Raw genomic sequence first — 15,368 nt, forward strand, 5'->3', positions numbered from 1 at the left:
GGCGAAGATCACCATTCAAGAAGCCGGTATGGAGACAGGAGACGTCTGAAGTCTCAGACATGTGTATCAAGTTGCCGTGCTGCGGCCTGCCTGATACTGATCGGCCGACAAGTGTTTGGCGAGACATAAATACAAGGTGTATGTATCTATCTCCCCTCCAATGCTCTGTACCTAAGTTGGCCAACCTTGCTTCCCGTCCCGACTGAGATATACTCTCCAGTCCCATAACCTTCAGCTATACGGATATACTTCTTTACTTGGTAACGCGGTGCCCAACTCAAAGCCGACACAGAAACATGCATCTCCTCAACCAGCTAGCTGCGCCGCCTAGCCTCGACAGGGTCCTCCGGCCGTTGCTTCTCATCAACAATGTCGTTGCCATGAGCCTCAGTTTCGCTGCGGGCGGTGCTCTATTCATCGTGCTGGGCGTCTTCTTCGCGGTCTCCATCGTCTTCAACATCCTTGTGGTCCTTTTGACAGTCGGCCAGAGACAACTGAGATTGAACACTGCCGGTGATCCGCAGTGCCCTTCCCTCATTATTCTGGCGATCGAGACCTTGGGTGTCATGGCGTTCCTGGTGCTCTATGTCTGCACGACCATCAATGCCGCCGCTGGCGGCCGCTACTACTACGATGAGCCGTCAGTGATGATGTTGTCGTACGCCTCTATTGGGGCGCTCGTTGCAATGTGAGTCAAGGAAGGCCTCTCGTCACCCCGGTGGATTGGTGTTCTCCTTCCTTCTCCCCCCACTCAAACATGCCATGTCACGCAGTCCTGTGCTAATGTTGGCTTCAAAGGTCCATGCACGGCTGGATGACTGTCACGAGTCTCCGGGAGTACATTCGCTATCGCCAAACTCTAGGAACGCGCTGCCCACATTGTCATCGAGGCTTGCACAGTACCTTGGGAAGCATGTTCTCTCTGCCCCCATCACCACACCCAGAGGAGCAACAAGGCCCTCGACAGAGCTACTCGGCGAACTCCCATGGTGAGGCTGAAGAGGATAGGTTGATCACCACAAAGGATGACAAAGCCTAAAGCTGGAACCACGAAAGGGAAATTCAAGGCATTTATAAAGACACCTCGAGCAAAGCAATGCCATTAGCAACGTTTCTTTGAACAGGGGGCTTGCCTTGAAATCACACTTGACCGCCTTCATAGGCTTGCCTATCGGAGGACGGAGAGGGAGACGACAGCCGTGGTCGAGGTAGAGTAGTCGACGGTGGAACGAGAGTAATGTCACACATTTCCATCCATTGACTGTGTGAGAAGGAGAAGAGCCGTGGACGAGGTAGAGTGGTTGACAGTGGAACGAGAGCAATGTCACACATTTCCGTTCATTCCCGTGTGAGAAAGACATATCCTTGTTGAAGTTGAGACGAGTTTTGCAGGATGTCACTCATTCGATACCATCTTGGTCATCGCACATAGGAGGCTGCCTACAAGAGACCAGAATCCTGGGCTAGAGTACATAGTAGAGTAGGTAGTAGGTAGGTACCTAGGTAGTATGTCCAATCAGCAAATATGTATTCTTTCAATTCCGTGTAGTAGTAGTAGTAATAGTAACAATGCCAATGCCGCCGACGAGTGGCGAGAGACTCAATGTCACCGCCACTGCCAGTCCCCTGTTCAATCAGGTAGGCACCTGGGTACCTGGGCTACTTACTGACTGGGAGCTGACGAGTCTAGCTATCTATCACAGACGTCGAGCTTCAGCCGTCGGGCGTGCGAGACACATGAACGGTGCACTCGACAGCTGATCTGGGTTGCCCGAAGGCATATGTATCGTCTTGACTCTGCACTCTCTAGCTCCCTCAGGCCTCTCCCTACCGAGGACACTCCGTACTACTACTCTAGGTGTTACTACTACTAATAATACTACCTAGGTGTTCACTAATTAGCAGCTTCAGCCTTCAAGTTGTTCATGCGACACTTCCCGGACTTACTCTGGACTAGGCTTCAAGCGGAGTGGCGAGGCGGCGTTGGATGCGATCTGAACGGCTGAACGGCTGAACGGCTGAACACCGAACAGTGAATCCTCAGCGAGCCTAGAGGCCCTTAAGCCCCCGAGGCTGCGCCACCAAAACCCAATAATGTCGGTGCTGACCTTCCAGAACAGCTGTGGAAATTGGCGCAAACCCACCTGGGCCCGGGGGCTAACGCCTAAGGAGCCCTAATGATTAAAGGCCTGGGGCCTGGGACACCTGGGACCTGCTAAGGAGCCAGCCTAAGCCCAACCCTCCTCTCCTCCCCTCCTTCAGGCTTCGGGGCCACAGCTTCTCCGAGGGCGGTGGCATCCTCCGTACAACTTGCCAATGGCAGTCAGTGTCCGGCAAAAGGTGCCAATTAATGATCGAGATCCATCATGCAAATCAAGCCGTTCTTCCCCTGTCCGGATGAACGGTGGTTGGATGATCAATGATCAACCACTTTCATCATCATACATATCCATCATTTGGTGATCATCATCATCATAATCATCATCATCATCGTCCGTCGCTTCAGGGATTGTCGCAGGCTATAGAACCTAGGCACCTATAGGTAGGTGGCAGGGGCGAGATCATCACGGTCAACACCCGTGGCTGTCGTTCCGTGTGTTCCATGGACAATCTATGTGTACGGAGTACTCCGTACACCGTAGACCGTACCCGTACACGGTTCTCGCTCTTCACAAAGGGGTGGCCAACAGCTCACACTACTACGCGTACAGTGTATAGTTATACTCCGTACACTTCCCATGTTGTTGCTGTTTCGTTGTGTTGGGTCGCTGCAACACCCCTCGCCTCACCACCGTTCCACCAGGCCTGAACGATCATAGGTGTAAGAATGCTGATGGCTCCGCCTTGCCACGCACTGTGCGGCACCAGATGGAGCAATCCTGCATGGCACATGTCCACTCCCACCGTGGGCCTGCTCCTGAATACCGGGTTCCCTCTGTGGAAGAAGCGCGCTGGAACAAGGCCCTGAAACCAGACTGCGTAGCCTTGTGAAGACAGCCAAAGGCAAGTCGTTGGGAGATTCGGCCCCGTCTCGGGCCTGGCAACAGCGTTCAATCCCCGTAGTCTGTAGACTCTAGAGTGCCTGTGATGTTGATCCATCCGATCGAAGGTGAGATACGGAGTACGGATCCTTTTTACGGATCCTCCGGTCTTCGTACTGCCGCGCATACGGCTTTTGCCATCGCTTTCAAGCAAACGCGGCTCAACATCCAAAGCCTATTAGAACGCCCTGCCATCAATGATCGCGGTCGTGACCCAGCCGACCGGTAATGGCCTGGCTCGAGGCCTCTAGCCCATCCGAAAATAATCAAATTGGCTCCTCTCTGAAGAAGGGCCATGGGTTTATACTCCGTACTGGCGGTGGTTTTCAGCAGGCTGTTAGTCATAGTTTCCGCGCAAGCCTGAATCCTGGGTCGTCCTGGGTCGAGCTGGGCGTGTCCTCCACAGGAAAAGGGAGGTCGGCATCCACCGTTCATGGGGCCTTCTAAGCCAAGGCCCGCGAACCCCATGAGGCTTGGAGTGGGTGTGCCTGGTAGGTGCCTGGACGTCCGAGCAACGATTAGCGTGGGTATGACCACTTATTGAACAATAATTGATGCGGCGGCGACCATCGATAATAGCAATTGATGCGTGGCCCGACCGTCCCCCAACTTGAAGAGGACAGACCGTGATGTCACGTCAGATCGACTTCTGCTCGCTTATCTTCTGAGGTCTGACGACCAGCGGCAGTACAACTGAATGAGTTCAAATCGGCGTTGAGGCCGACGATAGACTCCGGCTGTTACAAGCGATCACACTGGTGACAATGGCTCCGCGTATGAGGCAGATCTTTTGATGTCCGGTGAGGATTTGACACGAGTCTAGTCCTAGACGAGGCCAGTTGGAGAGTCCAAGGGCGGATTTTAAGTTCTCGCTCGACGAGGCCTTGCTGCATAGTACGGAGTACGGTGTGCATACTCATAGTGTGATCCCAGCTCAATGCTGCTCCGTCTAGAGACGCTGCTGGCCTTCTTCAACACCATTCCAATTTATTGCATCACGATGCTCAGATTGTGATCTCATTGCTCATTGCCTCTGGGACACTCTGTACATTTCGCAGTGATCCAGAAACCAGAACCGAGTGATATTCCGCTGAATGAGCAGTGGCGGCTACGTACACTCTGAGTTTCGGTCAGAGGCGTGAGATTGCCTCGCCTCTTCGTCATAGTCTAACCCCCGAGGATATGTTGGTTCCGACTGTCCGGACTTAGGTGCCAGGAGGCGTTTCGAGAATCGGTGCCAGGCTTCTTCCCACGCCAGGCCACGCCTCGCTGCTGGCTGCGTGCTGCATTCACAGGAATCCCAGGCTATGCCAGTGAGCCATAGACTCTACCGTATATCATGGTCCTCTGAATAGATCAAGCACAAGTACGGAGTGCAGGTGCCAAAAGTCATCCGGTTACCCTTGTAGGTTGTTTGGTCTCGCCCATGTGAACGGACCAACAGTAATCATCGGCTGAGAGCATCGGATGCGCTTAGGGCGTGTGCCACAAGCTGAAGGGCGCCACGAGCTCTGCGAGATTTAGAGAAGAATAGTGGGTAGGACTGGCCAATCCAGGGTCCGACAGGTTCGCCCCGGCTCTTTTGTTATTGGTGTGGCCGACCTGAGGCTTGCCCGGACGGCCCACCGCAGAGTCAGACGCAGACTCAAAAGAGTCCCTGGACGGAGTCTTGCATTTGGGGCACTGTGTCGCCCGTCGAATTGCTTCTCTTGAGAGTAGCCAGGTGGACTTAACTAACCCTTCCAAATGGCCCGACGAGGGTAATAGAACAAGATTTTGATAGCCAAGGGCCGAGCAAACAATTCCCTTTTGCGATCGCAACTGGGCCAGACTACTACTGGCCGGGCTGTTGGTTGTCAGTTGCCAACCCGTAGGGTGTAATTCCAGTCTCAGCCTGCCAACTTGAACCTGGTAGTAGTCGGCTAGTCGTGGTGTTAGCAATGATGACGGACGAGCGATGGCCCGGCCAAGCACGGCTTCTCTTGTGACTACTCGTGGTTACTTTCCGGGATTGCTCTTGATCTGCTCTTTTGACCACAAGTACAGGTATACGGTACGGAGAGTGCTGCCGCTCCATCCAGGGTGTGGCAGATCTTCCATCCTCCAAGACTGCCCCCGTACAGAATAGGACCGGACTCAGTGTCAGTGCTGAACATTATTACGCGGGTAGTGGCAGGCCGCTAGCATGTTGAGGTGAGATCCATCAAGCAGTTCTGGAATCTGGCACCTGGAGCCTGTTCCGGGTGCGGGATGAGAGGATCTAGGCTTGACTCGGGCGGGAAACGAGACGGGTTACTCATCGCATATCGTGTACGGTGTAGGGGTAGACGTAGACGTACGCCCGATTCCTGAGCGAGCGGTCAGTCATTCAGCTAGCAGGAGGACGTTGTGTATGGGATTCTGGCGGTGCCAGGAAAGGCAGACAGAGACCTACCTAGCTGAGCCTGTATTTGGATCTCGTTCATCCCGAATCGCTACGGCCAGTGGTCGGAATCGAGGGATCGATGAGGGCCCAAGGCTCGACTGGAAGTGGAAATGGAGAGGTCTGCCTGCGGGTCCCGCGGCTTGCAGGGATGCTCTTGGGTGCAACTGTGGTGCTTGCTCCGGGCTAATGGACCCCTAAGGCCCTCCTCTAGGCCAGTCAGTGCACTAGAGGCTTTGGCTGCTTCAAGTCTCCGACAGCCTGAACCCGTCGGCGTCCACTCACTGCCCAAGGCTCAGACTTGACTCGACTCGAACTGCTCTGGTCGTTCTATCACCACTAACTTTAACTCTCTCCCTCCTGCATCCTCGCATCCTCGCATCCCGCCTCGCCGCCCTCTCACCTGCAACAATACTCGGCAATATCCTCACGAGAGTCATCTATCCTCGAGTATACATCTCCGTCTCCCACTTCGTTCATTATCGTCCGCCATCCTCTGTCCTCGCCACAACTTCGAACCCATCCGACACCGACCCCACAACGTCACCGCCCTCTGTCGACGTCAACCGCTAGAACGTCTCTCTTCTCGCACCATTCCCGAAAGTTCCTCTGATAGGTCTATGTTTGAGTACGAAGAGAGTCCTCCGCCACTGAATCACTCACCTTCTCCGAGTGATCGGTCGCATCTCACCTCTCGAGACACAACCCCAGTCACACCCGTCGGGAGTGGGCCTTCCTCTGGAAAGAAGACAGACAGGGACTTCCTACCGTGGTTCAAGAAGCCCATCGACGTTGGGCGCACCACCACCCGCCTGTGCCTTGACAACTCCCTCCTCAAGCCCGATTTCGACGATAGTACTTTCCCGACCTTTGGCGCCTCGCCACCGGTTCGGGGCATGGCGAGCGTAGCCAATCCTCTCGGTATATCCGTGAGACAGACCTCAACCTCACCTCGAGGCAACCAGCCGTCGACCCTGACTTCCGCTTTGCAACGAAGCGATAGTGAAGAGAAACGAAAGATGGCCACTCAGGTCCCTGAGACGGCCCTCAACCGCCCTATCCCCCAAATGCCTTCCAATGCCTCCGACGATTTCGCTAGATTCGAACATGGCGCACGACCGATTACCATGAAAGGTGTGGCAAATGATAAGGCCAGGCGTGAGAGCATAGCCCAGAGCCTCGGCGCAGGCATGAGCTGGGGAGGAATTTCGGTCGGAAGCTGGATCAGAGACGAGTAAGTGGCCTATTCAAGTTGGCGTAGATCTGTCAGTAGAGAATGAGGCACTGACATGTGAGCAGTATGATGATGTCCGGAACCTCACCCTTCACGTTCAACTCCCCCTCATTCCACTCTTCGTCCTACCTGCCCAAGCTCGAAGCCAATTTCATGAAAGATTTCTCATGTTGCGGCTTAACCCTCCCAACTCTGCATGACTTATTGCAGCATTACGAAGAAGCACATGCGCAGAAAGATCCGCTACCAGATAACAAAACAGCCGTCCCCGACAGCCGGGCGGCAATTGCGGCCACTACTGCAGCTCAAGTACAACACGAAGCCCAACAACGTAATCAACAACAGCAACAGTCGCAAAATGCTTCGGGTCGACCATTTGGCTCCCAGCATACCACGCCTCAGGAGATGCAGCGTCCCTCGGGTTTCTCGAGCACGCTGCAGACCATTCCAGATATGGACACTGTCGAAGATATGGAGATGGATGACATCGATGAGGCCGACGAAAAGACACCACCGCCCAACCTCTACACACAGAATCAGCCCCAAACGTCACCCCAGACGTCTTTTTCCACTGCTGCACAATCCCAAATCCCACAACTCAATACCACGATGATGCAGGGCCACCAAGCCTACCGACAGTCTACTCCAAATACCCCGGTAGCGTCCGGCCGCCCTTCTGCGGCTTTCCAGGGTAACAATGCCTCGTCGACACTCATGGGAAATCCCATGCAACAATTCCAAGACCTGCAGAGCGCGTACCGGGGCACACCAGATTCGTCCGCTCCAGGCACTCCGGGGGAACTCGACGACGGGCTCATGAGTGGCATGGACGACATGTCAATGCAGAGCAATCCTCTCTTCAATGGCCTTCCGAATGGTTTCGGTGGGTTCGGCTTTGGCATGAATAACGACATGATTGATCTATGTATCGACGAGCCGGCCAAGCGACTGTTTTCTCCTAGCAACCAAGGGCAAGGACAACAATCAGCGGCGCAGACCCGTTTAGGGAGTGGCCAGTACGGACCGAACAGCGAAATTGCTCGCACCATTCGTGAACGGCAAGCCGCGGCTGGATTACCCGATACCACCACCAATATTCTCCCGCACGAGGAGCCGAAGCCATTCCGATGTCCCGTGATTGGCTGCGAGAAAGCCTACAAAAATCAGAATGGTCTCAAATACCACAAGTCGGTAAGTAACTAATCCCTACGACATATTCGCATTTGCTAACGAACCTGGCAGCATGGACATAATAATCAACGGCTCCAAGAAAATGGAGACGGTACCTTCTCTATTGTAGACCCAGACACTCAAGCACCATATCCAGGTACGATGGGAATGGAAAAGGAGAAGCCATACAAGTGCGAGGTGTGCCAGAAGCGGTACAAGAACTTGAACGGCCTCAAATATCACAAGACACACTCTCCTCCCTGCAATCCCGAACTTCAGCTGAATCCAAACCAAAGTCCGTCCCTGAGCATACCCAATATGATGGCGGCCCAAAATGCGGGAGATTTGGGAGCTGGTCTCTCGGGCGATTCGAGCATGATGTGAAAGGGTCACCACCTCTTACACCAGAGGCGACTGACACAAGCTGACACCCCGAGCAGCATGGCCTCTCTATGGAAATGTTTATTATTGTCTTAATATTAATGATGTGACACGGCCAACCACTCAGAAGAAAGAGAAGACCAGGCACCTTCTCAACACTCTGACCAGCAATGTTATGAGGAATGCGCGAATTCTTGCCAGTTCGCCCAGTTCGGGAGCAATTTTCGCCCTGACCGACTTCCCGCTGGCTTTTGGACTAAGTTGGTCATATGATGAGGGCAGGATAGAGGGGTTTGAGTCGGTTTGTTCCAGAAAAAGTTGAATGTGCTTTGGGGTTTCACATAAAGGGTGGCAAGGTACAGCGCAATAGAGCAAGGGGGAGGGGGTTTGATGCTCTGTTTTCCACTCAACTCGACCTAGCCATGGCGTTCATACAGGTGAGGAGAATCTGGTGGCAATAGAAGCGAAACGAGAGTGCCGCTCTTGCCGTTCTTCCAAAGGAGTCCTGGGCTGAAGAGGAAGGTGTGGCTATTTCAAGAGGGTCGTTTTCGATTTCTTTTGCGGGATGGTGTCTTTGAACAACAATTACTGTCACATTGAGATTCTGAGATCAGAGCCAGGGACAAGCCATATGCCTGGCCGATAGAGAAGGAGTCTGGCTTGCGATGGCCACCGATTTTGGTCGGTATTTGCGGAGAGATTCGTTCCCCAGGATCAACGACCGCGTTGAATTTACGTCTTGAAAGAGTGCGCGAGATATGCGCTGTCTGCCGCGACAGAATCGATCAGTTTTGCGGTACCAATGCATTTGAGGTTGAGGTTGTGCGTAAGAAAAAATACTTGAACACGATACGATACGGTAGACAAATCTATCCCGGTCGAAACTAACTACGGATACTCACTGTAAGCAACATCGTTGTTGGTGGGGACAATGCATTACCTGAGTGCTTATGGTTACCCAAGCGCCGAGCAGTAGTACTCACTGGAGGCAGCGATGGCAAGCTGTGTGCGGTGTACGGTGTAGTGTGTACTCCGTACTCTGTACAGGGCCATGCCTGAGAGTGGCAGAGACCAGTTGGGGAGCAGCAACAATCTTGTCGGCGTATGTACGGATGCTGTCAACCCATGTCAGGGTGAAGGATCGGGGATGGAGCGGTAGCATTAGGAGCACCTGAGCACCAGGGGCTGCGGCTGCTGGCAAGAAGCCTGACCGGGACTGCGATGCCAGTGTGGTATTACATTATTAGGTACGTGTCAAGCTGTGGGATGAGGAATGGCGGCATCCACCAAGCATGGGATGTGATGGGCGCTGCCAGTGGTGGATATTCCACGCATGGATGGCGTTGACGCGTCTGGTTCAGGGTTTCAGTCCGATGATTATGATTGTGCCATCAAGATAGTAGCAGCACCAGCACCTTTTCCCGCCCATCAGCCGCACTCCGCCCCTGGCCATCTACCGTATCTGTCACTCCATCCCTCCCTTTGCGGCGTTTGAACTGCCCCCATTGGTATTATTCTCCGTATTGGATTTTCAGGAGCTGTTTGCTCGAAACACGTCTCTTCCTCGTCAGCTCCCTTTCGCCAGTCCTGTCCTTTTTGTTGTGCGATTTGAATCAGCATTCATCACCGGATCGGTCATTCAGCCAGTCAGACTAGCAGAGTCCTTTCTGGAGGTCGTCGCTCGTTGCCTTCGGGCCAGATTTCGATCCTTTCTGTGACATCCCCCGCCCGCCTAGAAGCGTCGCGGTCCGGCCACCTGTCCAAGCACCATCGAGATCGAGATTCTTTCCCTCGAGGCCTGTTCAGTCACGCTTGATTGCAAACGCCGGCGCGTTGAAACGCTGCCTATCCATCTGCGATATCCTACACGCATTTTTTCTCGGCGACGACCACGAGCACACCTTGCAGCACACTATCGTAGCCGGGCCAGATCCACGCGCATCCGCGACTGCGCCCCAGGCTTCGCGCAGCCATGTTCGACCAGATGGAAGACAAATACATCGGCCTGGCGCTGGCCGTCACCTCTACCCTCGCAATAGGGACTAGTTTTGTCATTACGAAAAAAGGATTGAACGATGCGGCGGACAAACACGGCTTTGAAGGAGATGGATTCGCCTACTTGAAAACCCCTCTTTGGTGGGCTGGCATAGCCTCGTTGGTCATGGGCGAGGTGGCCAACTTTGCCGCATATGCGTTTGCCCCGGCCATCTTAGTGACTCCCCTGGGAGCACTCAGCGTGCTGATCGGAGCCGTGCTGGGGGCATATTTCCTGGGCGAAGAGCTGGGTGTCCTAGGAAAACTGGGGTGCGCCATCTGTCTTCTCGGGTCTGTGATCATAGTGCTACACGCGCCTCCGGATAAGGAGATTGAGACTGTGGATGAAATCCTATCATTTGCCATAAAACCAGGTACGAGGCTGAAATCTGAACGCAGAGGCCCGGTTGAGAAATCCCTGCAGCTAACTATCCCCTGCAGCCTTTATACTCTACTGCCTCGCAGGCATTGTCTTCTCGGCCGTCATGATATACAAGGTGGCTCCGGTCCACGGCAGGAGAAATCCTATAGTCTACATTTCGATCTGCTCGACCGTAGGCTCCATTTCGGTCATGTCGGTCAAGGCCTTCGGGATCGCCTTGAAGCTGACCTTTGCCGGCAACAACCAATTCAGCCATCCATCGACCTATGTGTTCATGATTGTCACAATAGTCTGCATCCTGACGCAGATGAATTATTTCAACAAGGCGCTGAGTCTATTCTCGACGTCCATCGTTAACCCCCTGTACTATGTCACCTTCACCACCGCCACGCTATGTGCGTCCTTTATCTTGTTCCAAGGCTTCAACACCACCGATGCCGTCAACACCATCTCCCTTCTGTGCGGCTTTCTGATCATCTTTGCTGGGGTGTATCTTCTCAACCTATCTCGAGGCGATCCCGATGGTCACCGACTACTCAATGGAAAGATACCCGACCAGGACGGAATTCCCACCGACCCCATCACGGGATTGCAGACCCGGCGAAGTATGCAACTGAGGAGGAGCTTGGATCCGCATCGACGGAGCAGCAGTCTCACGTTCAGCCCGGGAGGACTCCGAAACGTGAGCGGCGAGAGTGCCGGACTCATGCGCAGTTATGATGTGGAGCATAACGCCTTTGGATTAAGCGACTTGGTGGAAGATCCTGAAGAGTTGGGGGGAGCCCAAAGAGCGAGTCCGAGTCGGATGCCGGGAGGTGAGCAGGTGACGAGGCTGTACGAACAACCGACCCCAAAGAGCTTGAATCAATAACAGGCAGGGAGGTGGGAAGTGGAATTTTGAGGGGGGTTTGTAACGATATCAATGCATTGGGACGGGTTAAGCGACGAACAACAGCATTTACAGGTCTAAGGATCCGAACGGGATGGGAGGAGTTGTAAAGTAGATTACAGGCTGATGAGGAGGGAGTTCACAGGCCTAGAAAAACACACAAGGTGGACGCAACATGGCATGAAGTGTGGTAGCATTAGCATACTACTCTGTATTACTTCGGACTTATAAGCCAAAGGACCAACGGACACGTAGGGATAGCAATACACGGTACGCAGTCTCCGTTTATACCTCTACCTGGTAGGCAAGGGAGGCAGAGGTAGGAGTTAGTAGTATACAGGCACCTAACAGGTATACAGCAGGATTGAGGACGTGCAGAGCAATACAGAGTACTCCGCCGTACTACCAGCAGGCGAGCTTGGCCCCAGCCTGCCCTGTCACACGCTCCTGCCCACTTTTGGACCTGCGCGCCTTCTTGACGCAGTACCACCACAACCACCACCACCAACACCAGCTTTTCCATGCCAACTATGTGGCTTTCTCTACCGACCATCTCATATAGCCTCATCCGCCTGCAACTGACACCGTTACCGTTTTCTGATATTGAACCTCTGATGGCAGGCTAGACCCGACTTCCCCATTGAAGCAAACGGGGTTTCCCTGGCACCTGGTAGGTGCCTGGCATCCAGTGCAGCCACCAGCCGCAACAAACAATGGCATCATACTCGTCGAATCAGCCGCCCATCACCAGTACGCGTCCGGGTCCGGCGCCCTCCCCTCGGACAAGCGCACACAAAGGTACGTGTGGGACTTCTCCTTACTACTATTGCATCTCTCGAAGCTTCACATGACGCCCCGCGCTTCATTTGATTGTCGAAGCCGCCTGGAGCATGTTCCTGCTGGCCGTTTGTTATGTGACCCTAGGCGTGCTGAGGCAGGGCTAGGTCAAGGATGTTTTGTCGAACGACGGGCCTCGTTTCCCTATCTTGCATGCTGTTTGCATGCTGTTTGCTTATCGTGGGAACCACAGCCAACTAACCCATTGCCTGCTGCGAAACAGGTGTAACAATCTTTGACGAGCCCGAGCATATAGAGCCCATGAAGGTCTCGGACTACGATGCCGGCACCTCGCCCACTCTTGTTGCCTCACTCGGTCCAAAGGCCCATCGTGCCAGCATATCAGGCAAGAAGATGACTGGCCGTCCTCTACTACCCCAATCGGGCTCTTCAGCGGCCTTAATCCATCACCCAATGTCAAATCTCAGTCTCGACAGCAACAATCCCGAGTCAGGAGGAACGCCCACTGAAAGCAAGACCCCCGACCTTCGAGCTGTGCTCTCTCAAGTTGTCGACTGGCTACAAGAGGAGAAGGCGAAACGACCGAGACGGAGACACCGACTTCACCACCTGAACTCTCATCTGGATCATCATCGCCATCATCCAAAGGTGGTTGGCGAACACGCCGACGAGATCCCCTCACGTGGAGATGACAGCCCCGTGGACAATGAGACAGATCTGGCCCTCGAGAAACTGGAAAACATTCTTTCGGGGTACAGCGCCGGCTTGCCAACTCTTCTCAGACCAGCACAGAGGTCCTCGAGCTCACTCGTGAGGAAGGGATCCATAGCCAGGAAATACAAACGAACTTCAACCGCTCCACAATCGTCGGATACCGAGTTCTTTGGCGAAGATATTCTAGTGCCTAGTGTCGAAGCATTCCTGGACAATTCCAAAACAATGGCCTTCACTGGCGGCGCGGCAGACGTCGACATGAGCGATAGCGCCCAAAGCCGAGACTACGTGCATTGGGTCAAGTTCAAGACGGACATCGTGCGTCTAGCACACACCTTGAAACTCAAAGGCTGGCGGCGCATCCCGATAGATCAGGCCCAAGACATCGAAGTCGCCCGTCTGAGCGGCGCACTCACCAACGCCGTCTATGTCGTTCGCCCTCCCAAAAACATGTCGGATTACGAGAAGGTCGTCCCCACAGACTCGTCTGTGCCGTCACACCCGGTGTCGAAACGCCAGCCCATTCAACTCCTTCTTCGCATCTATGGACCGCAGGTCGAGCACCTTATTGATCGCCAATCTGAACTAAGCATTCTCCGCCGCCTGGCCCGGAAACGTATTGGGCCTCGTCTGTTGGGGTCCTTTGACAATGGCCGCTTCGAAGAGTATCTGCATGCACAAACTCTCACCGCCGAAGATTTGCGCGTGCCCGAAACTTCCAAGCAGATCGCAAAGCGTATGCGTGAGCTCCACGACGGGATTGAACTTTTGGAGTCGGAAATCGAGGCCGGCCCTGCGGTCTTCATCAACTGGGACAAATGGGTCGACCGATGCGAGAGTATCATCACCTGGCTTGATCAGCAAGTCTCTCGAGCCCAGCAAGAGACCGAAGCGGATAGGGATCGTGGTGAATCAATCGTCAACCCACGGTATGTCAGGCGAGGTCTCATTTGCGGCGTAGAGTGGCCCGTCTTCCGCAAAACATTCGAAGCCTACCGCAGACGCGTGATCGCCGACTGCGGTGGAATAAGTGGGACGCAGAAGGCCCTCGTGTTCGCACACAATGACACGCAATATGGAAACCTGATGCGTCTGGAACCTCGTGGGGAATCGCCCTTGTCGCAACCATCAAACCAGCACAAGCAGTTGGTGGTGATTGACTTTGAATACGCATCACAGAATACTCGGGGTCTCGAGTTCGCCAATCACTTCACCGAGTGGTGTTACAATTATCATCATGCTGACCACAGCTATGCATGTGACACACGCAGGTATCCCAACGAGCACGAACAGTACCAGTTCGTCCGGAGCTACGTCATGCACCGACCACAATTCAGTCCGTCCGCGAGCTCCACCCCCAAGCTAGAGGCGCGAGAGAAAACGAATATTGGTGATTTCATGCTCGATGTGAGAACCCCCCTCGGGGGAGCTCCTGGTGGTGGTGCTGGAGGACTGCTTGAAACAGACTACGAACGCGACGAAAAGGCACGTGAGGAGGCCCAAGAGGAGGAAATCCGAAGGTTGTTAAGGGAGACGAGGGTGTGGAGGCTAGCGAATTCCGCCCAGTGGGTAGCATGGGGGATAGTGCAGGCCAAAATCCCGGAGTTGGAAGCATTGCAAGAGGATGAGGAACGTGGAAAGAACCGCGCCAGGGCCGGCGCGGATGCGATGGTGAACAAGGTTAAGGAAATGGCGAAATCGGGGATCCAAGCGGCTGTGGCGGGAGTGAAATGGAAAGAAAGAGAGAACAAGCACCAGAACCTTCACCCTATGTCGGATCCTCTAGACGATGAGGAGAAGAGACTCCAGCAGGAGAGTCACCAAGACCGACCGGAGGGCAGACTGCAAGAGGAGGCCCACCATGAAGGTGATGGAGGCGTGGTCGTTCCTGACACCGATCACTCCAGAGTCACGGTGGGGGAGGACACCACAGTGAGAGGGGAGCAAGATGCAATCGCTACCAACGGCGATGTTGTGTCTCCACCTCACACCCGGCACCAAGGCCAAGGCATATCCCAAGCTGAAGACCACGCGCACGAGTCTGAGGCCGTCATCACCCGTGACTGCGTGACAGATGACGTCGGCGTCGGCGTCCCCGTCGATGATACGCCCGCGGTAGACGCGAAACTCGATCCGGACGAGGATGAGCACGAGGAATTTGACTACCTCGCTTATGCGCAGGAGCGCGCCATGTTCTTCTGGGGCGATTGTATCCAGATGGGACTGGTCAAGGAGGAAGAGTTACCGGAAGACCTAAGACGGAGAGTCAAGATCGTACCGTACTGAACCTAGACGGTATTTGC

At 54.2% G+C, this 15,368-nt stretch overlaps 4 protein-coding genes across 4 annotated transcripts; all 4 read left to right on the forward strand.

Moving 5' to 3' along the window:
* Positions 1-296: 296 nt before the first annotated feature.
* On the forward strand, positions 297-692 carry A1O3_04263 (uncharacterized protein; the record flags this gene model as incomplete). Its single annotated transcript, XM_007734393.1, has 1 exon — positions 297-692. One exon carries the CDS (start codon positions 297-299, stop codon positions 690-692), a length of 396 nt encoding a protein of 131 aa, XP_007732583.1.
* A 5,391-nt stretch (positions 693-6,083) lies between these two features.
* Positions 6,084-8,251, forward strand: A1O3_04264 (uncharacterized protein; the record flags this gene model as incomplete). The annotated part of the gene is made up of 3 exons (XM_007734394.1): positions 6,084-6,697; positions 6,763-7,888; positions 7,940-8,251. The coding sequence occupies 3 exons, from the start codon at positions 6,084-6,086 to the stop codon at positions 8,249-8,251; spliced, it is 2,052 nt and encodes a 683-aa protein (XP_007732584.1).
* A 1,969-nt stretch (positions 8,252-10,220) lies between these two features.
* Positions 10,221-11,535, forward strand: A1O3_04265 (uncharacterized protein; the record flags this gene model as incomplete). The annotated part of the gene is made up of 2 exons (XM_007734395.1): positions 10,221-10,656; positions 10,724-11,535. The coding sequence occupies 2 exons, from the start codon at positions 10,221-10,223 to the stop codon at positions 11,533-11,535; spliced, it is 1,248 nt and encodes a 415-aa protein (XP_007732585.1).
* A 1,116-nt stretch (positions 11,536-12,651) lies between these two features.
* Positions 12,652-15,351, forward strand: A1O3_04266 (uncharacterized protein; the record flags this gene model as incomplete). The annotated part of the gene is made up of 1 exon (XM_007734396.1): positions 12,652-15,351. One exon carries the CDS (start codon positions 12,652-12,654, stop codon positions 15,349-15,351), a length of 2,700 nt encoding a protein of 899 aa, XP_007732586.1.
* Positions 15,352-15,368: the final 17 nt, after the last annotated feature.

The sequence above is a fragment of the Capronia epimyces genome (assembly GCF_000585565.1).
Source record: "Capronia epimyces CBS 606.96 chromosome Unknown aczIQ-supercont1.3, whole genome shotgun sequence".
In the NCBI taxonomy this organism is placed as follows: domain Eukaryota; kingdom Fungi; phylum Ascomycota; class Eurotiomycetes; order Chaetothyriales; family Herpotrichiellaceae; genus Capronia; species Capronia epimyces.